Below are 27027 nucleotides of genomic sequence, written 5' to 3' on the forward strand. Positions count from 1 at the left end.
CCATTGTTGATAGGACTGCTAATTTTCAAATAACTCTGATGTTAAAGGGATTACTGAACATGTGTTTAAATCTCTATTGTTGAAATGTATTTTTAAAAGTTAATGGAATTTTGTTTTGTTTTATTGTTAAACCTAATATAATATGGACTGTTTTATATGAAATATGGAAAATATATGGAAATTAACGAAAATATGTACTAAACTCTAAAATATGGAAAAATATGGAAAATAAAAGTAGGATTTTTCAACCCTACACATTGTGAAACATAAAGATAATGCAAAATATAAATTATATTAGCTTTATAAGTAAATATGTATTTACATATAAATCCTTTCCCTGCTTATGATATATAACAAACTAAATTGATTTATTCATCATGACTAGCTTTTGTGATGGTTTAGCTTGCATATACACATTCCACTTCTGGTAGAAATATTTTATTAAGAGAATAGCCCTTTTTAATACATTTTCTTACAGATTTAATAACAGTAACATTGTGAAATATCACATTTTCGGCTCTGATCAAAACCGTGCTCTGAATGCTGTGCTTTAGGGAACGGACTTAGTTGATATTTTTGAAACCAGATGGTGAAACACATTAGTAATGCCGCGCTATCTCGTGGACCGGTTGAATACTACGTAATGACGTTATTTTAACTATTTTCTTTTGCAGAAGTTAAATCCAAAGACGTTAAATCCAGACGAAAGTAACAGTGTAACAGCGAGTAACTAGTTATTTCGTGTCCAAGTTATTTTTGTAACCGTTACAATTACAATTAAGTTAAGTAACTGTTACAAAGTAACTGCTACGTTATTTTTCGCCCATCCCTACTTCGTTGGCAAGAACACTAACTAAAATCTTATAATGTTTTATTTCACTGCCTGTATTAAAAATCTCTGCTTTCTTAACACTAATAATACCTGAACTAAAAATCAACATCTCATGCACGGATCGTTATGGGTAGTGTGCGAATTTTCAATAATTTAAGTGGAGGGATTCAGCTGATATCTTATTTGTAATATCATGGAAGAGGAAAAAAACTGATAAGCTGTGAAAACTTATAACGCATATACGGGTAACGAATTTAATAAAGATTTAAATGTAATAAATGTATTTTTCATCTCACCAGGGAAACTCGGTGCTGGACCCCGGACTCATTTCACCGGCATTATCACCTTCATCTCATTCCGACGCTAAATAACCAAAGATATTGATAAAGCGTAGTAAATAACCTACTAAAATAAAAATAAAATAAAATAAAAATAACAATTCATCTCACCAGAATGTTCCGTATTGTCGGCATAAAGTCCAATTTTGGTGATTTTGAGTTATTTATACCACTATAAGGTATTTTTTCTGCTCAATCGGTTGGTAAAATCCATTAAGTCCTGAAATAATAACTAAACGGGCTACCGAAGAATTCTCATTTTTACAATAGTCGCGACGCTGTTATTCCCGGCGTGACTCCTCCTCTTTGCTTACGCCTTAGGAAGTGAAGGCTCTATAAAGTCTAGGTAGGTAGTATCGTTCGCCATTTTTGTTCTATTGTTGCCGAACTACCATACGAGGAATCTATTTGCCACACCGTCAAGCATTATCATATCGTAGCTCCTATGATAATAAATCAAACGCACTGTAATTCAGCAAATAATTGTGAGGCAAATAACGTCCTCCTGTGCTTTCTGCGAACGCCAACGAAAGAGCCAAAATGGCGGGCGATTATATTAAGTATTTATCGAGCCTTAAGAAATGAATAACGTCTTCATGAGCGAATCACAAGACGCACACGTTTCAATGTAGCCGACCTGCAACGCGATTGGCTGCCGGAAATTAGAGCGACGGGACTATAAGTCACAAATCAAGAGATGTTTGACAGAAGAAATCCATTATTGGACTTCGTGTAAATTCCCAAATTCTTTGTTAAACAGCTGGAGACAATCGATATTAATCTGTGATGCCCTCTATCGACTCATTGTCGAAAATTGTTGAAAATTTTAGGCTGGCAGTCGTGTTATTGAGGGCTCTTGGGATATGGGTAAGCTCTTAAGCTATGGTTCCGCTATGGCGATCATCGCCGAGCGAGCAATGCTGACGATCATCGCTCAATGCTCAACGTCGGCTATGCGGTTTCTAAACAGCGAACATCGCCGTCTTTGCTGTAGAAAATAATCGGTTTCTAAGAAACTACAACACTGTTCTTGGTTAATTCCATTTGTGACTTACACGACATTTGACACAGTTGAAGGAAGTGAAAATGTAACTACATAAATTGTATTTAATTAAAATTTTATTTCAAGGTCTTAAACTATTCATCAAAAAGTTATTTTTTGCTCATATGGATAGAAATGGTTAATATAATATGTGAAGAACATTATAAGAAAAAACAGATTGTGACTTACGCTACATGAAAAAGACAGGTAGTTCTGCGTCAACATAAACTTTTCTGAAAATCACGCTACATGAAAAAGAAAGGTAGTTCTGCGCCACCATAAACTATTCTGAAAATCACGCTACATGAAAAAGACAGTTCTGCGCCAAAATAAACTTTTCTGGAAATCACGCTACATGAAAAAGACAGGTAGTTCTGCGTCAACTTAACTTTTCTGAAAATCACGCTACATGAAAAAGACAGGTAGTTCTGCACCAACATAAACTATTCTGAAAATCACGCTACATGAAAAAGACAGTTCTGCGCCAAAATAAACTTTTCTGGAAATCACGCTACATGAAAAAGACAGGTAGTTCTGGTTCAACATAAACTTTTCTGAAAATCACGCTACATGAAAAAGACAGTTCTGCGCCAACATAAACTATTTTGAAAATCACGCTACATGAAAGACAGGTAGTTCTGCGCCGACATAAACTATTCTGAAAATCACGCTACATGAAAAAGACAGGTAGTTCTGCTTCAACATAAACTTTTCTGAAAATCACGCTACATGAAAAAGACAGGTAGTTCTGCTTCAACATAAACTTTTCTGAAAAACATGCTACATGAAAAAGACAGGTAGTTCTGCGCCAACATAAACTCTTCTGAAAATAACGCTACATGAAAAAGACAGTTCTGCGCCAAAATAAACTTTTCTGGAAATCACGCTACATGAAAAAGATAGGTAGTTCTGCTTCAACATAAACTTTTCTGAAAATCACGTTACATGAAAAAGACAGGTAGTTCTGCTTCAACATAAACTTTTCTGAAAATCATGCTACATGAAAAAGACAGGTAGTTCTGCGCCAACATAAACTCTTCTGAAAATCACGCTACATGAAAAAGACAGTTCTGCGCCAAAATAAACTTTTCTGGAAATCACGCTACATGAAAAAGACAGGTAATTCTACGTCAACATAAACTATTCTGAAAATCAAGCTACATGAAAAAGACAGGTAGTTCTGCTTCAACATAAACTTTTCTGAAAATCATGCTACATGAAAAAGACAGGTAGTTCTGCGCCAACATAAACTCTTCTGAAAATCACGCTACATGAAAAGGACAGTTCTGCGCCAAAATTAACTTTCCTGGAAATCACGCTACATGAAAAAGACAGGTAATTCTGCGTCAACATAAACTATTCTGAAAATCACGCTACATGAAAAAGACAGGTAGTTCTGCGTCAACATAAACTTTTCTGAAAATCTGCTCTACTACTATAGTTACATGGATGATGATGTGATATATCAGTGGTTATAATTAAACTGACGATGATCAGCCTGGTACAGCACGAACTGTAATCATCGTAGAAGTATGAAACTTCGTAGATATGCTAATTAAGTAATGAGCTTGCGAATTATAAAAAAAATAGTTCCATATCTTGCCACCAGGTGAAAATATGGTGCTGTAAGCAGTCAGAGTGTGGCATGGCTTTATTTATTTTATTGGGTTATTTTACGACGCTGTATCAACATCTAAGTTATTTAGCGTCTGAATGAAATGAAGGTGATAATGCCCGTGAAATGAGTCCGGGGTCCAGCACCGAAAGTTACCCAGCATTTGCTCGTATTGGGTTGAGGGAAAACCCCGGAAAAAACCTCAACCAGGTAACTTGCCCCGACAGGGATTCGAACCCGGGCCACCTGGTTTCGCAGCCAGACGCGCTGACCGTTACTGCACAGGCGTAGACTGTGGCATAGAGGCAGGAAAGATCAATCACATGATAACGGTGGTTCTGGCAAGTTTATTAAAAACTATGATTACAAACACTGTTCAACATGGCCTCCCACCTCAGCAACATGTTGCATCCGTAACACGACAGTTTCTTGCAACGTATCTGGTGAAATCAGAGCGACATGTTATATGCTAGCCTTTAGATCAGGCAGAGTTCGGATATGTCCCTGATAGGCACGATCTTTCAAATATCCCCACAACCAAAAGTCACATGGATTTAGGTCGGGGTATCTTGAAGGCCACACATCTGAAATTGCCTAGAGATGATGTGGTTGTTACTGAAAGTTTCTCGCAGCAAATCTTTCACCTGGCGAGCGACATGTGGTGTTGACCCATCTTGCATGAAAGTAATGGTGTGGTGACAGTTGCGTCCTTGCAAAGCTGGAATCACAATTTGCACAAGCAAGTCCCTATAACGTGCAGATGTCACTGTTCACCTAACAGGCCCGCGAGGTGTTCATGTGTTTGATCTTTTCTGCCTCTTTCCTACGCTCATACCATGTTTGAATGCTTACAGCTCCATATTTTCACCTGGTTGCAAGACTTGGAACTAATTATTTTTTACTAATTCGCGAGCGTATCGCTTAATTAGCATATCTACGAGGTTTCACACTCCTACGATCATTACTGTTAGTGCTGTGCCATGCTGGACACGGTCAATTTAATTATAACCACCTGATATGTTAAAGTACAAGACACAGACTGTGTAGTGTGTACATACACACCATGTTCTGCTTAGAGGGATCGAGAAATAAATGCTCACCATTTAAAATCTGATTAAGATATTGTTTTGCTTTACATCTCACAAGGTGCAGAAACTGTCCAAGTTTATGTACCAATGGTTTAAAAACAGTTTTTTTTATAACTTACAAATAAATGGTGTGGATTGCACCAATTTCAATATTCTGCCCCACCTCATAAGGCTAAAGTCTAGATAGAGGTGGTTCGAACTCCATGTTGCTAATTTCATATCAACTAGTAACAGGCCTTGTGGCATGGCTTACCCGACCTCAAACCTTTGGACTTGAAAATGCGTGCAGAGCTCGAGGGAAATGTCTGCAAGTAAAGGCACTTCACTGTCAAAGATTGAAGTGGTGCTTGGAGGCAGGAATGGCAGAATTTCTAATTTAAAACATCCGTATTGCAATAACTCATTGGCCGAAAGTTTTTGAGCATTAGCGTAAATAAGGTGGGCAATTCTGATAACAAGTGATGTGCTGTGTGTGAATAATGTGTAGGTATTACATATTAAAAACGAATTTATAATCTATCTTCAACGATATATATTATTATCGTCCATAAAATTGCAGATATTAGTATTCTATGAGTAAAATAAGTGTAAAAATAATAAAATATACAATTTTCTGGAAATAATGTACGTCCAACTAAAACTGAATTTGTATTGTTACTGTCTCAATGTCTAAAATTGTGTATTGTGTAAACACTTATTTTTTTTAAATCTGTGATAACAAACCCTGGCCTAATGAACTTTGCAATATATGGCGAGGAAACACTTTCACAATATTTTCACTCATGAATCAAGGTATATATAAAATAAGGTTGAGTACCGGCTATCTGAGTGCGACTGCGTACAGCGAGAATCCAGACGTCAAGGCTGTGTAATGGATGTGTAGGTAGGTACATGTAGTTAGACTGAGGGGCGATTTGTCAACAAATGGCTGTATGTACGTGCGTTACTAGATGCGTTCATTGTGTCGAATTGTGTGCTAATTGTTACTGTTCTTCCATTAAAAGAAAATATCAAACAAGAAATTGAGAGTGTCACCGCAATAGCAGTCTAACCTTCCTCATTAAAAAAAATTAAATATTGAGCCTTATGTTGATTTTGACGTGAACTATCTTCCTACGAAGTGGAATAGACCAATCCATCATTATGTAGCTTGTTAGGAAGTATGTAATTTTTTCCCTAAAATAATATCACTTATAAATATATACAACTTTAACTTGTTTTTTCTACATTAAAAAAGTGGCTTAGACCATTGTAGAGCTGACTCCCTCAATATCAAAATATCACAGCTGATGTGCTTATGAGAGTTAACAGGAAATATCCTATGCTGATGCCGGGAAAGTAATGCTCCTGTGAAGGCATTATTTTCAAATGTTCTTGCCTACTGTAATCAGTTTTAATTACAATATCATTTTCGGTTTCAGTAAATATATAAACAGTAAAATAAAAATTCTAAGCTTACGCACAGTAACTCTTATCACACTTTTTCCAGTTGCAGCTGCAGGACTTCCCTAATACGGAGCCGCACTCAAGAGGTTCATAACTAAAAAAATCCTCAATGTACAGAATGTGCCAGAATTCACCATCGGATAGTTTATATTGAAATAAAGCATTAGGCTGAGAGGGATATTTTTTCGTTTCATATACTGTTTGTGGCAATAGTTTGTCACTTTTCCGATAGAGTGAGTGAAGTTTCATGTTTTGGTTACAAGTCAGATCTTTTCCGGCACGCGCGTTTGTTAGTTGATTGTCGTCTATATGAAACATTGTGCTGTAAGCAATATACAGGTTGTTTCCGAGGTGATGTTACAAACTTTCAGGGATGATGACGAAGGGCACATGCACCAATTTGAGAGGAACCATGGTCCGGAAATGACTGAGTCGAAAGGTATAAGCAAAATTTGTTGTGTGGAAATGGAATTGTAATTTGGCACCACGTGCCCTCCTCCCCTTAACCTTTGGAACAATCGTGGAAAGATGGCATGGGTCAGATGTCTCCTACGTGGGTACTTGTCCCGATACAATCTGTGAGCTTGTCTACTGTTACCATCGGCTCATCCGTATTCGAAAATTAGGTCTGCTTATTCCGCTCTCGTGTACTCCTTCATTTTACTAGGATTGATAGACTGGACACTGCAACTTGTACACATACACTGCTGTCTACAAATGTACATATCAGGACCGACCATGTCCGTTACACATTACGCTATCTGCATTGCTTTAGTGTAGTTTCCTGTCCCCATCCCTCAGACAGCGCACTGAATGGAATACTGTAAGTATACAACGTAAACAACGTCAGATGAATACAGTATGTGTAAGATGTACAGATAAATACACATTAAGAAGGTATACAGAGGAATGAAATTATTTCATTTCCACCCAACTATTTTTGCTTGTACCTTTCGATTCGCTCATTTCCGGATCAGGGTTCCTTATCTCAAATTGATACATGTGCGCTTCGCCATTATCCCTGAAAGTTTGTAATGCCACCTCGGAAACATTCTGTATACAATTGAGGAATGTTGCATCGGTAGTGTGTGGGTTCATGAAAAACAACGAACTGGTGAAACATACGAAGAAATCAGAGAAAACTTATTTCACCTCTTTAAATAAAGCAGCTCCAATTGAAGCCAATCTTCGGAAACTCTATGTTGTTTTTTAGTTGGTTATTTAAAGACGCTGTATCAACTACGAGGTTATTTAGCGTCGATTAGATTGGTGATAGCGAGATGGTATTTGGCGAGATGAAGCCGAGAATTCCCCATAGATTACATGGCATTCACCTTACGGTTCGGGAAAACCTCGGAAAAAACCCAACCAGGTAATCAGCCCAAATAGGGATCGAACCCGCGGCCCGAGGGCAACTTCAGATCGGCAGGCAGGCGCCTTAACCGACTGAGCCACGCCGGTGGCTTTCTATTTATTCAGTTGAAGAAGCGAAGAGAGAGATTTTTCGAATCTTCAATACGATTACTCCCAAAATGTTCAGGTGGGCAAGCAAACGCACATGAGCATGCCGCAATGTTAGGCGTTTGACGATGACAACTTAAGTTTTTTTTTTTCCTTTTTTTTGCATATTTGCATCCATTAATACTGGCGAGTTCAATACATAACGTTTTTAAGTAGCTTGTGGTATTACTGTATTATTTAATGAACTAATATATTACAAACCCGATCATGACTTATGGCCCATTCGGTACATATGTATTACAAATGTCCTAAATTTCCAGCACAATATTAAAAAGACAATAAATATAAATTAGCGTTGGTCTAAGTGTAAACACATATGCCTTATTAGCCTATCCTTCCTCGTGAAACATTTCCCACAGATATCACATTTGAAAGGCCCTTCGGCTGTGTGTAGGAGTTTATGTCTTCTTAGACTTCCCACTTCCACATAATTTTTTCCACATTCACTGCATTTAAAAGATGGTCTCTCGCCAGTGTGTAGGCGGCAATGACTCTTGAGGTTACCCGATTCTGCGAAACACTTTCCACAGATATCGCACTTAAACGGCCTTTCGCCAGTGTGTATGCGTGCATGCCTATTTAAAACTGCCTTTAATGAGAAACACATACCACATACGTCGCATTTAAATGGTCTCTCACCAGTATGAAGGCGGGCATGAATCTTGAGATATCCATGTACCGGGAAAAACTTCCCACAGACATTGCATTTGAATGGCCTTTCGCCTGTGTGTTTGCGTACGTGTTTCTTTAAAACTTTCGAATCTAAGAAACACTTTTCACAGAAATTACATCTGAATGGCCTTTCGCCTGTGTGTAAACGTGCATGTCTGTTTAAAACTGCCGAATCTGAGAAACACTTACTACACACCTCGCATTTGAATGGACTATCCTCTGTATGCATGCGTGTATGTACCTTCAAATTCCATGATCTTGTGAAAGACTTCCCACAGACATCGCATTTGAATAACTTTTTGCTTGTATGTATGTGAAAGTGAAGTTTCAGAGATTCCGGTGTTACAAAAACCTCGTTGCATATAGTACACTTGGTAGGATTATAGCTTATGTCACTAATATTTGAATAGTCTTGTCTGTTGCTACCACACTGTGTCAATATGCCTTCTTCATGATCAGTGCCGTTATGTTCTTGTGGAACATTCTTCTCAACATTATCCACAATGCTGAAACAAATATAAAAATTTATCGGTTTCCTTCAAAATATAGTAAGCATTATACAGAATGTAACTGAATGACTTTCAAAATTTAGGGGGATATATTTATTTATTCTGGTAGAGTTAAGGCCATGAGGCCTTCTCTTCCACACTACCAGAAGTAAAGTACATAATGAAACAATGACAAAAATAGGAAAGCCATACTTAAATATAAAAATAATTTTCATGCACATTAATAAGCTTACATGGGCTATAATGAAATATTAACTGAACATGATACATAATTAAGTGATTTACAATTCATATCCTAATTCTACTTCATGATAGACCTAAATGACAACTTATATACACACAGAATAACCTATAAAAATCGGCTAACACTCACAAATCAATTTCATGTAAAAGTGTGTAATTCTTAATTTAAATAGATTAACCGTTCGGCAAGGAGTTCCATAGGCGACAAACTGACACCATGAAAGAGGATGAATAGAAAGAGGTACGGTGACGAGGAATGGATAATAAGGCCTGATGTTGATTCTGTAACGTTGTAAGATATTCAAAGCGGATATAAAGGGTGATATGGTGAAGAGATTTTTTCCTACGAACCCATAACCTGAAATGAGAATTGGAGTATCTATCAAGCATTGTGAGATGTTACTTTCCCTGTTCCTTGTGATGGGAACTTTCTACTCATTCAGTAGGTTAAATAAAACATCAGAGTAGTCTGAAGTACTTCACTGACTCACATTTATAATAAATGTTCAAACTGAAGACCACCAATTTCGTTACATAGCGTGCAATGATGAATCATGTTTTGTCTTACTCTCTGGTAGATTCCACGATCCCCTCTCGATATCGAAAACTATAAATGTGAGCTTAGAAGGGAAGTATCACATCCTGCATGCCGAAACCTGGCTCGAAACTTTAGTGACATAACTGACATGCTACGAGAAGAACACGTGCAAAACATTATCTGCCTGTTTCCACCGCAAGGCCCCGAAATTGAAGCTGGAATCCTTTTGTGGTCGGACGCTGGACATCCCTGTCTCATTGGCGAGTGGAGTAGAATGCGTGTATGTATGTATGTATGCATTTATGTATGTATTTTATTTCGTCCTAATGATCATACAGGATGATGTTGGACACGTCAAAGAAATTAAAACTAGAAACAGTTCTAAAACTAATACATATTTGCAAAATAATACTGATATATACAGAGTGAGTCAGAACTTTCTCCGCACTAGTGGAATAAGCGACAGCATGCTAGATACGGAGAATGGAGTGGTACCACTGGCTACGCTAGTGGAATAAACGAGAGCGCGCTAGGTACGGAGAATGAATATGACATCATTATGAAGCGAAAATCCTAAATTTGGCAATAATATAAAAATAATATTGAAATACCAATATACTTACCTACTCTACAGAAGATGTTGAAAATGTCTTTCATTTTCTTGAAGACATAGGTCTACCCACTTCATCGTATTTTCAAAAGCCTTATTCAAAGTTTCCTTTGTCACTGAATTGAAAAAGTTTGTTTGTTATTACATATTTTAATCCATCGATCGTCGTAGGATTGGTCTGGTACACTTCAGATCTCCCCAGAAGAAATAGTCAGGAGACGTTAGTTCGGGGGATCGCAGCTGGCACAATTATTATTCCGCGAAAACCTCTTCTAAAAATTGCAGAGATCGATTAGATGTATGAGCTTCACACCATGTTATTCAAAGAAACAGCTATTTAATTAAATTTCATTTAATTGTGCAGTAAAAGGAAACAATATGTCTGAGCAATAAACTTCAGAGTTTACTTTGTCTTTAAAAAATGTCCTAAAGGCCTAATGTGTGCTCATGATATGGACACCATACCCCAATTTTCTGGGATGCAATGGTGTTTAATGTATTGCATAATGGTTTTCGTAGGATCAGACCCGTGTATTCTGGGAATTTACGTAACCTGAAAGATGAAAGCAAGCTTCGTTTGAAAAGAATTTCCTGTTTAACACGTCAGCACCATGACGACAAATAAATCTTTGAAACCAAACACAATAATTTAGTCTTTTCTAATTATCTGTGGGTTTTAGTTCATGCACGACCGATACCTTGAAAGACTGTAATCCTAGGTCATCCTTTAATGCTCTACACTTATGTCACTTTACTGTGTCAATTTTCTAACCGATTTGTTAAGGCTTTTTAATATTTGATTAGAAATATTTAACAGTTTTTCTTTCATTAAAACTGTGGATCTCCCACACCGTGGAGCATCTTGCACGGAGCCTGTCTGGAGAGATTTATTTAACAGATCACGCACTGTATCCCGATGAGGTAAATTAGAGTTTGAGAAACGTTCTCTAAATTTATGTTTCACTTTTTTAGTGTATTTGTCACCTTCTCGAAAAATATATTCCATTAAAAAACTCATTATTTAAATGAAAACATTTTACAGAATGAATGCACTTGCTGGCTGCAGGGTTTGTGTATAACCTTGACGAGGATGTGCTGGTATTGTTTGAGTGGCTACCTGCTAAGGCTAGGGAGAAATACCAATCTACACCAGAATATAAGAGTGTCTGCCACTGCGGAAAAAGTTCTGACTCTCTGTGTATAACAACATAGTGTATAATACTGACAAATGATTGAACACTACCACTAAAATTGTCAAATCTTCACACAATAAACCTAAAATTAATAATTATCTATGAAACCTTTATCATCCACTATTAATAAATATATACGTACAACTTAACAACATTTAATAACTGTAAATACTAACATTCAAGATATTCTTGTACTGAATAAAAACAACCATCCATAAGAAATTTCTTTAATTCTTTTTTTAATTTAACCTCAGCATTTAAGTGTTTAATAGACCTGGATAATTTATTAAATAGAAGACAGAAGTGACTGGTATCGAATGAATGTTGAAACAATTCTTTTTATACATAGGTTTTTTATGTTCTGTGGGATGTGTCGATATATTTTCTACCTATTTCTTCCATAAATACAGTTGTCGCTCTGATGTAACGCGACGGAAATTCCTGCGAATGTATGATATTGAATGGCACTTTTTACCACCTTCATTCAGCCAGAATTGCACAGCTTTCCTCTTGTAGTCCATGCTGACACCTACATTTCCAATTTTTACAGGGCTTGCGACACAGCCTTAACTAGGCGATTTGCAGGGAGACTAACTGTTCGTATCACTGGCTTCTGGGGATTCACTGTCTGACTCAAATATCGAACTCAGGCCTGCAACATTATTTGTGGCAGGAGCAAGGCTCTTCCGATCGATATCATTATCACTTGCTTCACATACATCGAGAGTTTTCCTCATACCGGTTCACTCTTATACAACTACTTATTTTCAGTCAGTTCAGTAATAAACTGGGCTATTTTCTTTTCTTTCGTGTTTATGTTCCCCAAAGACGAAACACCATTTTTACGGAAAGTGGCGAACTCGAGTATATTAATCGGATTTACGTCTTGCTCCGTGGAACTCACTGTGACAGTTCTAATTTTTACACAACCCTCAACATCGTACTGGATACATTTAACATTAACCCTGTAGCCGTTGGCTTGTATTACTGACCTTGACTCATGTGCTTTCGTTCGCTGCTGGTTGCCACCGCTCCACTGGCTTGCACACAGGAAGGGCTGTTCATTCCAACCTGTAGCGACTAGTATCCACTTGCCTATTGCTTATATGCATAATTCCGGGTTTATTTCGGGACCTTGCAGTGGAAACAGGCGGCTAATATTTTTCACATGGTCTTCTCGTAGCACATCAGTTATTTCACCGAAGTTTCGAGGCAAGTTTCGGCATTCAGGGTGTGATACTTCCCCTGTTAGCAAGCCAATTTACTGTTTCTACTGGTGTTGCATATGGAATAACCTTCACATACCTCTACAGTAAAAAGTCAAGAAGCCACCGGTGTGGCTCAGTCGGTTAAGCCGCTTGCCTGCAGGTTGCGCTCGGCCGCAGGTTCGACCCCCGCTGGGACTGATTACCTGGTTGGGTTTTTTCCGAGGTTTTCCATAACCGTAAGGTGAATATCAGGTAATCTATGGCGAATCCTCGGCCTCATGTTGCCAAATATCATCTCGCTATTACCTACTTCATCGACGCTGCATAACCTCGTAATTGAGACAGCGTCGTTCAATAATCAACTAAAAAGAACAAATCGGGGGGGGGGTTAGGAGAGCGCACAGGCCAAGGGACTGGACATACCGTTCCAATTACTCATTTGCCTGAATATACTATGATATGAGGACCAGGCGCTTTAAGTGTGATAGATCAGCATTATGCTGGTGTCACACACTAACATGCAATTGCAAGGGAATGTCCTCGAGAAGTTTAGGCAAGGTATGCTGTACAAAATACAATTCTCATTTTTGGTCATTAGTTCATGGTGAAAAATTCTTCACCACATCACTCTACATCTCTTCAAATTTTGAAAAAAAAAATCTTTCAGTCACATCATGTATGTATGGTCCCTACGAGACACACACATACATAAATATATCGAAGGATCCAGATTGCAACATCAGGTAATAACACAGGGGAATCAAAAAAGCGTTTTTCTTCATGCTTTGTCTTTTAGACCTGTTCTTGGGGTTATTTAGGTGCCGATTCACAAAATGGCATTGAATAGTAACAACTCTAGTTTCTTACATATTGTTGTATTTATGTAATTAATACAATAGGTTACAATTCAGCATATGTCTCCCCTTTATAAGGTTGTAACTATCTCTTTCGGGCAGGAAGCTGTTTGGACTAGAGATACAAGTAGAAGGAATAAATTATATATATATATATATATATCGTCGTTGTTCCTGCAATAACTCCTATGTGACATATTTATCGATTTTCAGATTTTTGCTCTGTTAAATAACTTAAATAGTGATACAGCAAATAATAAAATCTCCTATATGTAATTATATTTCTTTGTTTCGAAAATAGAAGAATTCACAATATGGCTGACATAGGATGAATAAATGTGTTTTTTCTTTCTACTCAAAAATGTTATATATTTGCACATAGGAGTTACTGCAGGAACAACGACGATATGATGATTTGTATGAATGCAAGACTACTCTTAACAGTTGTCTTCATTTTATCAGTAAAATAAAATAAACTCTCTAGCATTTATTGTCCTCATAACTCCCTTCGTCCATGATTTCCGAGGTCATTCTTATTAAATGGACAAAATAATCCTTGCCATAACAGGTTGCAAGTTAACGTCATACGTGATCATTTTAATGAAGTAATGAAAAAATGATAATGTGAAGACTTGCACCCCACACTCACCTATCAGGCAAAATCTCATTCTCTTCTGCCGCGCCTTCCAGTTTCAGCTCGTCCTTTACTGTGCCCAAATCACACACCTCTTCCTGAAAATGAAGTCACGAAAGTTCAGAGAGATGGTGTAGGTTTACATGAAGAGCGCATCAATTCTTCATGACATAGGCCTGCATTTAAATCCTACCGAGTCCAAGTACAAAACTGAGTAGCAAACGATATTCCTTGGAGGTAATATTTCAAAGGTTTCCAATATACTTCGATTTTAACTATTATTTCAAGACAAATAGATAAGGAAATATATCTTTACTCAATCATTAACTTAAATGCAGCCTAACTCAATCCAAGATGTCTACGGATGTTATTGTGTGAGCACAATATTAAACATTAAACCATGCTTTCTATTAAACATTCCATATTTGACATTTCGTAGATATTTTTGCTATATTTCATCTAAAACTTTTTATATCCCCGAACCAAGAGTTGTAAATACAACATTTAACTCTTGCGCACATTTCGGTGAAATATTAATAAATATCGAAACTCAATTTTATACCAAATTGGAATAGGAGTAAAGACAGGCGAACTATAAGGGAAGAGGGTGCAATTATAATGTAATTAAAGAATTACATAAGAATATTTGAAATGAAACTAATGTAAATATAATTAATGTTGTGATGGCATTGTACATAGGAATGAGGGCCAACAGTACATGAAACAGCTGTCGATAATAAATATGCGTACTTCATATTCATAAATATTTATATTCATTCACATTTATAAAACACATATGGACTAAAAGAAGAAAAATGGTGTTACTGACACTGTAAACCTAATTACGTATCCCAGTTCAGTATGACTTACATGAATAATTTATTCTGCATAAAGTTACATTTCCTCCTTTTGTCTGGTTTTAGTGTTCGTAAAGCCTTTATACTGTAACAATTTAAAAAACTGCCTAACTGAATGAAAATATCGACATATTTTTAAAAGAGTTTTTGCGGCAGTAATATTTTCTGGATCTCCTAAATTATTCCTGGGAACTCTCAATCTTTAGTTGAACGCTCTATCACTGAGTTATCACTACCTGCTTTTAATGTGTCTGTTATACTTTTGTTACGTCATACTACTTTTCACCAATAAAACAGTACGAAAGGATGTTTTTCAACCAATCATGGCTGTTTATCGCTACAATTTTATCGCTTTCCTAGCAATTGTTTGTTTTATCACTTCCCTAGCATTTGTTTCTTTTTTTGTCAACATTTCAAATAGCAAATTCATTACAGTACTATAAAACATGCTTTCTGCTCGTCATTTGTTTCCCGCATAGATATTCAACTGAAAATGGCGGCTCCATTCAAACATTTTGGTGAAGCTAGCATTAGTGAAGTATAATTTTATTAAGTCAATTAATAGGTACATATTTTATTGTATTACAGTACTTCATTTCTTCTAATCTTTATATACTGTTTCTGTTTTTATCACCTCCCTATCATTTGTTACTTTGTTTGCCAACATTTCAAACTGCAAATTGTTCACGGTACTATAAATCATACTTTGCGATCGTCATTTGTTTACCCTATACATAGTCAACTGAAAATGGCGGCTCCGTTCAAAAGTTTTGGTGAAGCTAAAATTAGCGGAAAAGAATTTTAATGAGTCAATTAATATTTTATTGTATTGGAGTACTTTATTTCGTATAATATTTATATTGGTTCTTCAAATCGTATAATAGTGAATTAAATCCCATGCGAGTTTTGATTTCCTCTGGATACTTTTTTTCTGTTTTTATCACCTCCCTATCATTTGGAGAAGTTGGGGGCATTATCTCTATAGCTTTCCAGCATGGACGAATGGCTGTCTAAAACACAGTTACAACACATGTTGAAAGTTATTATATTTTGTTCGAAGGTTGCAACACTCGATCTGCGCCTAGTTTCAACATCCCTATCACGAAATAAAATGCAGTTTTCAACACTTGTATCATAAGTAACTCCTTTTATGAAAACACACGTTCCTCTAATTCTTACAATTTTGCATATGTTAAATATAGCCTATAATTCCGTGAACCAGCTTATGGATAACATCAATCATGAAGAGATATTCAAGATGGTAATTTTACTCGTTTCACTCTATATAGCAAGATTTCATACTTTAAGAAAAATAACTGTATGGTCACTGAAAGAATATTCTTCAAGACTTAAATAACAGAGCCATATTGCACTTCAAATTTAGGTTATTTCGCAACAAAGAAATAAGAAATAAAGAACATGCAGACAGTCTTACTGTCCCCACTGGAAATCAAAATTCGCTATCACCATAGCTGTACAGAGAAGGTTTCTGTGACGAAGAGAGTACAAGCTAAACATCAGAAAGAAGAGCCAGTACAGCCAAAGAGCTCCACTCACCTCGTCTTCACACTTAACTAGGGGAAAATTATTTGGCAATATAATTTCTTCAAATTTTATCTCTCGATTGTGATCGTAGCTGTCGTCCACGCATTCCTCCTTTATCCTAGTCACATGCAGATCCAATAAATTCTCTTCCTGCAGAAAAAAGAGGAATAATCAATGAGTAATATATTACAATGTAACAGAAGCTGATCACAAGTGTTACAGGTTGCACTCTGGGTCTGCATGCCAGTGCTTCAATAAAGAAAAAATGGATAACAGATTTTAAAAGCAGCATAATGTCGGAGAAGAGGTGATACTTAACTTGTGAGAGTGATTAGAATAAAGTCAAATCTGTTATGATATCCATTTCGACTAAAAATATCCCAAAACGTGTTATTGGCGCTCAAGTGTAATGGAAGAATCATGACTAATTTGTGTCACATCATGGAAAATTTGAACCATGATGCAATGCATTTCATGATACATTTTGGTACCGGAGTCTCTAATCTATGACTTTAACTCTTCAGTACACTGTCCTTCCTAATAAGAAATGTACTGTTACATAATGTCTGTATAAAATCCAATGCCAATATATTCACTGGTGACATACGAAACAATCTTACTGTGCTTGTAACCTTCCATGTCTTACAAGAGCGAATTTTCATAATTCAGTAAGAGTCAAGGCAATAAAAATATATTAGATTTTATAAAATCAAATAGAAGTAATTCTATATAATAGCGTTACCACGTTAAGGTACAAATTTATTTACGTACTTGAGTTCTAGTGCAGTCAAATGTACCGAAAAAAAAAAAAACTGTGTGATGACACTAATTTCGCACCAAAATATGGTTGAAACCCGCTGTCAAAATGGGGTCCGTCAAAGAGGTGCGGACAGGTGGGATCACTGCATCGAGGTGGAAGGGTTAGGAAACAGAGATAGACCATCACATACTTGTCATTTTCGTAAGGGCGAATCAGTGAGAAGTTAGGTTAAGTTAGTTTAGACTCCTTGTATGCTCTGCATATACTTACAACTGTCTAAGAATGTATGCTTTCTCCCAAGACGTACCAAAAGCATAACATAACCTAACCTGTCACTGATTCGTCCTCACGAAAACTCGCTTTGGTCGAATCAGTCACAGGTCATATTACAAGTTAGTTTAGGCTTTTGCTGTGCGTTGCATATATTCACAATTGAAGAGTCCACTGCAAGAATGATGGATGTCACTTTCTTGTCGAAAATGAACCAAGACTGTCAATGCATAGCTTAAGACATATAGAATGTACATAGAGAGTTATATGGTATTAACACTGATAGTCATTGTCTAGTAATGATCGAAAAATCTCAGTTAAGCTTTGAGCGCTAAGCATTTCAAACTTTCAATTGCTTCTCCTGCAAAATGTATTCCAAATGACATCCATCATTCTTGCAGTGGACTCTTCAATTGTCTAAGAATGTCAGTGGCGAAGTTAAGGTGTAAATACTGAGTAGACTGAAAAAATCTGCTTAGCTTCTATCTTTTTATAGAGCAGTTGTTTACCCACTTTTCTATCAAAATGTTTTGTGACACCACACAAGAAGATGACGATCACTTATCTTCACCCCCAAACAGAATACAGGTAAAACAATAGAACTTATTTGTCTCAGAGCACCCTGTTAGTCAAGGATATTTCTAATACCATGAAAATTGAAATTTTTATTCGGTCTTTCTTCATCTGCTATTTGAATAAGTAAACTTGAAAACGCTTTTTTCTTTTAATTCTACAAATAATGATCGCAATGTTGTTTCAGTATGAGCAATTTTATACAAAATAAATATGTAACACTCACACGCATGCACTTTTGATTAAACTAAAGTCAGCAATGCAGAGCTTTCAGACGACATCAATATAGTGCGACGTAATACTATGATGGAAGGCTAGCCTCCTTTCGTAAGGAGATGTAGTGAATCGATACCTCCTCCCTGGTCCAGCCTCAAGCTTGTGAGTCAAGATCGTAGCCATGCCTTTAGAGGCTATTGCCGCAAGCCTCGCGGCTCAAACTCCTGTCTCCATACTGGAATGACTGCCAATAGTTAACTTAATATGTGGAAGGGTCGAACTGCAACCAAATGTTATGCTACATCGTTATTACGAACTCATAGACCTACTTGAATAATTTCAAGGAAAAAAATTGTTCCTGCGCCGGGTATCGATCTCGGAATCCTTCGCTTAGCGCATGAATGCTCTACCGACTGAGCTACCCCAGGAACCATACACGACATTGTCACAATTCTTCCCTTTACGTATATCCACACAACTCATCCCGATTTAAGTTGTGTGGATATAAAGGGAAGAATTGTGACGGTGTTGTATGGTTCCTGGGGTAGGTCAGTCGGTAGAGCATTCGTGCGCTAAGCAAAGGATCCCGGAACAATTTTTCTCTTAAAATTATTCAAGCCTGCTTCACAGGGAGCTTCTACCTGAAAGTCAGATTTGCATATCAATTCACTGTTTGCCGAAAAGTTTTGATTTCAGGAAATACTGTACGTGAGTTTGAGATTTTGAATGATTTTGCTGTGCACTACACAAGTGATTGAAGTCAGCAAAACTATACTTACTCCAAACCTCATTTTTGTCACAAAAAATAAGCGTGGCCAGCAAAATAACCTGTGTGAAATTTCACAACCCTCTAACCATTCTACATTTTCATATTGTGAAATAAAAAAAATGTCTAGTGTATTGTCCGCTTTTGTTTTATATTGTTTCATTCAATTGTTGCATTAAAATGAGATTACCGAATTTACAGGGTGTCCAGCGCACACTTTGAACACCCACAATATACGTCCCTGATCCTAATCCTACTGTAGGCCTACTTTGTTTGCATACAGAGTGTCTTATTGTTTTCAGGTTATGGTATTGATATTCTGATCTACACTTCGATTCATAATGGTATACTCTTGCTTATCCTTTTGTAAAAGTGGAGATAAAAATGGAAATGACATCACTTTCCATCAATATCCATGAAATGTTGACTTGCGTGAAAAATAGGTTAAATGAATATCGCGGCAGGACTTGAACAAAAGTAGTTTTTGGCAACTTTCAAAAAGATCTGTGCCAGTTAGTGTGGAGTTCACATTTCGACATAATTTGTTTCAGTATTTCCACTAAAAACAAGCGACTCCTTCCAAATTTCCTTCTCGACCATTTTTTAAGATTATCCATTCCATCATATCTTCAAGGACATGACAAAGGCATTCGCAAACATAGGTAATATCGTGGTTAAAAGAAACTATGGTTCTGCTTTTCCAAAAACAAGCTGAATTTTGGAGTCAAGGTCAGAACCAGAACCAACAGGGCCAGAGCCAGAACCAGCGTGTGACGAAAACCAGGTTTCTGTAGCCATCCAGGTTGATAATGATAGGCATACCGGTACTGGCCGTAATTTGAATAACATAAAATTGTAGAAAATTGATCGTAACCCAATTTTTCACATAAATCGCACTTAAAATAATATATCTAGGTTATAACTATTCAAATTCTTAATTTTATTTCATGCTGTGTCGTGCAATTAGATTAATTTGACAACTACACCATTGAAAGCACTGGATAAATAGGGTGTAATCGCCTGCCGTCTAGTGGCGCATTTGCAACTACGTCTATGGAGCCAATTCTGAGATCGATTATCGCAGCAATGCAGAGGCCTTCAATACTATAGTGTAGGCAACGGTAGTACTGTAAATTTAAGAAAAATAGGTTAGAGTTATCCTTCTTCCGAAAGATCCAGGAAGGTGAGTTTATAGAATATAATATATATTTTATGAAAATAATATATCAACCTTATGTATTTCATATTTCAATAGTGGAAGGAAGGTGTTAATTTTTTCAAAAGAACACGATATCGAAAGTACAATACATTTTATCGTCTGCTAGGGAAAGATTCTGTGATGAGGCGATAGTAGCAATCCTGGTGGTGAGCAACTATCTATGTTTGCATATTTAGTAAGTATTGAGCTTCGTGACTGTATATACCACTGTGGTAATATAGTCATAATACTGAGCAGCTAGATGCGTCCCTAGATTTGAGGTAAAAAAATCTGGAAACCTTAAATTATAGTGGCAGTGTAACTTTATATATTTGAATAGTAATTAGTAACATAAGAATGAAAGAGTAGACATGGGGATAAAAATGGTCTTACATCTGGTGACGGACTTGCCTCTTCTTTAACTGCGTCATCACATGACTGTACTGTCAAAGGGTCGACCTCGGGTTCTGTCTTGATAACATCCATTATAACTGAAAGCACAGTGCCAGAAAATTACCTGTTTGGTGCTTATGAGCTGTTAACATAACTACACGTGTACCTTACATGGTAATTAACTGTAATGCGCCATTGAATCACATGTTGGTTTTGTACTCACAACAGGATTTCCATGGAAATGGGAGATTTTAGTGTTAATACTGATAGCAGTGTTGTGTATTATATCTCTTTTTGACTGTTTACGCATAATATATTTTTTATTTTAGTAGGTTATTTTACGACGCTTTATCAACATCTTAGGTTATTTAACGTCTGAATGAGATGAAGGTGATAATGCAGGTGAAATGAGTCCGGAGTCCAGCACCGAAAGTTACCCACTATTTGCTCATATTGGGTTGAGGGAAAACCCTGGAAAAAACCTCAACCTCCCGACCGGGAATCGAACCCGGGCCACCTAGTTTCGCGGCCAAACACGCTAGCCGTTACTCCACAGTTGTGGACGGCATAATATAGGTACAAAGGTTGTGATGAAAGCATAATGGGTTACAGGGAAGGGTTGCAGGTAGAGCAAGTATTAATGAATAAATATAAAAATAATATACTGTATTATCTTATATTTTATTCAATATATTCACTCGTACTTTTGTCCATTAAAAGGCAGTTACTAAGATATAATTAAAAAATGGCTTTAAACACGTTTGGCCATATTCTGAATAAAGTCTGTGAATGTCTTATAGCAACAGTTTGTCCATATTACTCTATTCGTATTTAATCAATGAAATGTTACTGTGAAGTTTTGAAATATAATAATACCCTATCCGGATATCATTCGTAAAATTTAGTTGTAAGTTATTTCAGTAATGAATTAATTGATTTTTATCGATAGTTGGACAAGGTAGAGTATTCACCGGCACTGAACGAATATTGCACACTTTTATGACGGCCAATGTGGCACTATAAATCAATTTTCAATACTTTTATCACAACCATAACACATTTCAATTCTTATTGTACTATATATATATATATATATATATATATATATATATATATGTGTGTGTGTGTGTGTGTGTGTGTGTGTGTGTGGAATTATCACTAATTTAATACATCACAAAGTCCACATCTTTGGAGTAACGGTCGGCGCGTCTGGCCGCGAAACCAGGTGGCCCGGGTTCGAATTCCGGTCGGGGCAAGTTACTTGGTTGAGGTTTTTTCCGGGGTTTTCCCTCAACCTAATACGAGCAAATGCTGGGTAACTTTCGGTGCTGGACCACGGACTCATTTCACCGGCATTATCACTTTCATTTCATTCAGACGCTAAATAACCTAGATGTTGATACAGCGTCGTAAAATAACCCTATAAAATAAAATAAAATAAAATAAAATATATCACAAAACATACAATGAACGAACTAAATGTAATTATTATGAAAGTCGTCATATTTTCTTTCTGGCATTACGATTCATTTCCACTAGATGGCTCCCGATACGTGTAGCAAGGTTGGCAATATATGCGAACAAAATGATACTAAATTTGGTGAATGTGACTACAAGTGTGTAGTATTATGTGACAGGTTAGGTTAGATTAGGTGTGTAGTATTATTTGAGCGTTGAGTGACTTCTCTTACTATTGGGGATAAGCACCAGCAGCCATCTTACATGTCGTACCAACGTAACTTATGAGACATTATGAACGTTTCGCGATAGTTTGCAATTTTCTAGCGGGAATTTAAAAATACATATTCATAGTTATCAAAATGGCTGCTGTTGGTGGTTGTCTTAATCTTATTAAGCTCAGCATTGTGAAAACTGAAAATGAAACGCAACTGTGGTGCCAGGAAGAAGGTCTGTTTCCCGCAGATATGGAGTGTCTACTTTGTGGGGAATTGCTGTATGCTCAATTTCCCAGAAGAGTCAAATACGGTTTATTTATTTGTAAAAAAAAAAAAAAATGCGTCGGGCATGAGGTTTATGGAACGTTTAAGTTGTCTGCTGGAAATAACACATTTTTCACTCATTCGAGATTGTCGACCAAGAACGTTCTTATTGTAATGTACGGTTTTGCAGTTAAGTTTTCTTACTACCAAACAATAGGGGAGTGTATCGAGAAGAATGTAGCAGATGTACTGGTAACGGAGTCAACGATCGCGGATTGGTTTTCATATCTGAGGAAAGTGTGTAGAGGTAAGAATATAGAGTTATGACAGGTTAGGTTAGTTTAGACTTTTATTATGTTTACGTAATTATCTGTAACAGAGTAGTTTAGGGTTTTGTTATGCCTTGTATAGGCAAATCTGTGACAGTGTGACAGTTTAGGATTGTAGTGACAGGTTAGGTTAGCTTAATTTAGGATTTATTATGCTTTATATAAATGAAACTAACAAGTTAGGTTAGGATAGTTTAGGCTTTTGTTATACGTTTTATAGGCGAATCTGTGACACGTTAGTTTAGGTTAGTTTAAGATTTAATGGCAGGTTGGGTTAGGCTTTTATTATTCTTTGCATATACGAAACTGTGATAAGTTAGGTTAGGATACTTTAAGCTTTTGTTATGTCTTGTAAATAGGCGAATCTGTGACAGGTTGGGTTAGGTTATTTTAGACTTTTAGTGGCACGTTAGGTTAGGTTAGTTTAGGATTTTATTATGCCTTGTATATAGGAAATGGTGACAGGTTAGGTTAGGTTTCTGTTATGCCTCATATAGGTTACGTTAGTTTAGGCTTTTATTATGATTTGCATACACGAATCTGTGGCAGGTTAGATTAGGTTTTGTTTGCTATAAGTTTTATTTTTCTTTCAGACAGTTTGAATCGCCGTTAAAAGAATGAACCAAGCATTAGAGGACCGAATCATATAGTGGAAATTGATGAATGTAAGATTGGACGTAGGAAATTTGAGGTCCGTCGAGTTGTTGAGGGTTCTTGGGTTTTGGGTATGTTAGATTGTGAAAGGAAGGAAGTGCGGTTGGAGATTTGTCCGAATATTGAACTTTGCTGCGTCTTATTCGGAAACATGACGCCGCTCAAACCAAAATAATGACGGTGTGCTTGGCGTGCTCTTAGACGACGTCGTCTCGGGGAGGCGTGCGCAAGGAAGACCTCAGTGATCACCTTTGTGAATACTTATGGAGGAAGGATTGTTCGCAGCATGCAAGATCCTTCCAACGCGTTGATAAAGCAGTTAAGGCACTCTATCCCGGCGGTGTGCGTGATGATGAAAGTGAAAGCGATTGAGTATGACCAGTGCTGTCATAGTAACATTTTTCTTGGCCATACGCTACACTCTTTTCTCCCTTGAAATATATTTTACTCTCCTCTCTCTACCTCTCCAACCATTATTCAATGGTTCTTTTAATATATATTTTAGGACGCTTCATCAACTGCGATGGTTGCATTTGCTGTTAATGTGTCTGTGGAAAACCCCGGAAGAAACCTCAACCAAGTAACTTATCCCAACTAGGAGTTGAACCCGGTTCCGCTTGTTTCACAGTCAGACTTGCTAACCGTTACTTAGAATCTTTTGAATATAAAAAGAACTAAAGAATTGTTGTTTTCATTTACATTTTTATAATTAGAAAATAAGCTTGATTTAAAGAATATCCCATTAAGTTCTCACAGTAGATGTACACGTGTATTGATAAATCATGAAGCGTGTATCGGTGTCCATATAGGCAGAATTTTCTCTTCCCATACGATTCATTAAAACTTGTAGGTTCCCATACGCCGTATGCTCCCGTATGACCCCTATGATAGCACTGACGCGTGGCCGTTTCGAACAGGTACAGTAGTGCTTTTTTGTTTTTTTTTTATGTTGGCAGTTCAAGTGCGTCGATGTCTACCATAATGGCGGTCTTGGAAAGAAAGTTACGTTGTGATATTTGTGTGTTTATTCTAGTATTATATGCTCTAGTTGAGTGTTTTTCAGTGGCTATTGAATTAATAACAGTTCTGCGTTGTTCACATTACATCGCATCGTGTGTTTCATATGACTACAATCCTTTCATTCTCTAGAAAGCACAACGTTTGCACTTGCATTACGTTGGACGTGTCATTTCAGAGGTAATTTTCCACATTTCTGTACAATTAGTTTAGTTTAAACAATTGCCAATAGAATCCTTAAGTTCTAAAATGCATCTCCACCAAAAATCGCTTCGAAATTCAGTCATTTTCTATTCCTAAATCGGCGGAAGTCACTCACGCTCGTTTCTCCTTAGGCCTAAGTTTGAATTGTAATAATAACCCCCAAATGCAATAATTGATTGCAAACTGAAAATATTTCAAACTTTAGTTGTTTGCACAGTAACAAACACGCGCACATCATTGTGAACTTAACGTAGGAACGGGACATAATCCGCCAACCTTGCACTGCAGTAACATTTCAATACCGGTACACATGTACAAAAAAATAAACATAACAAGAGTATATCTTGGTTTTCATAAAAGTGACAGATCAATGAGCATTCCCAACAATGAAAATATTCCACATTCAACTTATACACACCTATGCTAATGAAGTCGCTAATATTTCAGCTCTTCAGTCTACAATGATGAAGGAAGAACCTCTGAATATTGGATACGTTAAAGATGCACTCATGTGTTACAGAATTAATGGTTTCAAAGGTATGTAAATGCTGTAAAGCATGCAGAAGCAACAGGCAACGTCATTATAATGAAACCTAGCTCGTTGCTTAAATCATATAGTCGTGCATCAAGAAGACTGTGGAACCGCTTCCTTATTATTTTTTTTACTTCGTTATTTAACGACGTTATTTAAACTACTAGATTATTTAGTGTCGATAGGATTTGTGATAGCGAGATGGTATTTGGCGAGATGAGGCCGAGAATTCGGCATAGATTACCTGACATTCTTCTTACGGTTGAGGAACATCGCGGAAAAAAAAAACCAAGCGAGGAGAGAACAAACGCTCGAGCGCTACTCCGCGTCGGCAGTTAAGGACCTTAGCCGATTGTGCTACAGTCTAATTCATACAGTAAGGAAACTTCGCCACTTTTTCTGCCTGACATATGCGCACGCATACAGCTAGCGAACCAAGCGGCAAATAACTAACAGTACTGGGAGGTTCTTTCGAAATACTGATTTTTCTAATAATTCTTTAGCTCCTGTATTATCCCCATAACTTACAGTATAAACAGCTGACAAGTAAACATTCTGATGGGGGCAGATAAAAAAGTTGAATTTCTTTCTTACACCATGTTAATAATGTCAAAAGAAGTGCTTATACAAATTTTGGCCACTCGACCGTAATTACGAGGGCTGTAAAAAAATAAGTTCGCCAGGGGCCGTTAACAAAAGAGAAAACACAATTTCATTGGACACATTTATTGGAACAGACGCAGCATTGTTGAGTTATTTTTCAACATATTCCCCACCGGAATTGAGACATTTGTCATATCATGGGATCGACAGAGAGGTGCTGGTTCCGACCTCAGGTGGGTGACTTCTACGACACCGTCCATACCTGTGGAGTAACGGTTAGCGCGTCTAGCCGCGAAACCAGGTGGCCCGGGTTCGATTCCCGGTCGGGGCAAATTACCTGGTTGAGATTTTTTCCGGGGTTTTTTCTCAACCCAATATGAGCAAATGCTGGGTAACTTTCGGTGCTGGACACCGGACTCATTTCACCGACATTATCACCTTCATCTCATTCAGACGCTAAATAACCTAAGCTGTTGATAAAGCGTCGTAAAATAACCTAAAATAAATAAATCTACGACACCAGGATACAAAAATTGATCCCATAGTATAACAAATGTCTCAATTCCAGTGGGGGATATGTTGACAAATAGCGCAACAATTGCTGTATTTGTTTCAATGAATCTTTTCATGCAATTGTGTTTTTTTAACGACCCCAGGAAAATCACTTTCTGGACGGCCTCGTAATTGCAGTCTAGTGGCCAAAATTTGTATAAGCACTTGTTTTGACATTATTAACATTGTGAAAGAAAAAGATTTAACTTATTTATCTGCCCACATCAGAATGTTTGCTTGTCAGCTGTTTATACTGTATGTTATGGGGATAATAC

General features: G+C 37.0%; 1 protein-coding gene across 1 annotated transcript; it reads right to left on the reverse strand.

Moving 5' to 3' along the window:
• Nucleotides 1-4830: 4830 nt before the first annotated feature.
• Nucleotides 4831-25674, reverse strand: LOC138691620 (zinc finger protein 235-like). Its single transcript, XM_069813777.1, has 5 exons — nucleotides 25484-25674; nucleotides 20922-21019; nucleotides 16758-16895; nucleotides 14359-14441; nucleotides 4831-9060 (listed from the first exon to the last, which is right to left on the reverse strand). The coding sequence occupies exons 2-5, from the start codon at nucleotides 21012-21014 to the stop codon at nucleotides 8172-8174; spliced, it is 1203 nt and encodes a 400-aa protein (XP_069669878.1). The 5' UTR covers nucleotides 21015-21019; nucleotides 25484-25674; the 3' UTR covers nucleotides 4831-8171.
• Nucleotides 25675-27027: the final 1353 nt, after the last annotated feature.

Source organism: Periplaneta americana, chromosome 16 (assembly GCF_040183065.1).
Source record: "Periplaneta americana isolate PAMFEO1 chromosome 16, P.americana_PAMFEO1_priV1, whole genome shotgun sequence".
NCBI classification, from domain to species: Eukaryota; Metazoa; Arthropoda; class Insecta; order Blattodea; family Blattidae; genus Periplaneta; species Periplaneta americana.

Coding starts and splice junctions, on each gene's coding strand:
- LOC138691620 (XM_069813777.1), bottom strand. CDS start 21,014: ATGGATGTTATCAAGACAGAACCCGAGGTCGACCCTTTGACAGTACAG. Junction 16,896..20,921: donor AGGCAAGTCCGTCACCAGAT/GTAAGACCATTT, acceptor TTTTTTCTGCAG/GAAGAGAATTTATTGGATCT. Junction 9,061..14,358: donor AATGAGATTTTGCCTGATAG/GTGAGTGTGGGG, acceptor TATTTGTTTCAG/CATTGTGGATAATGTTGAGA.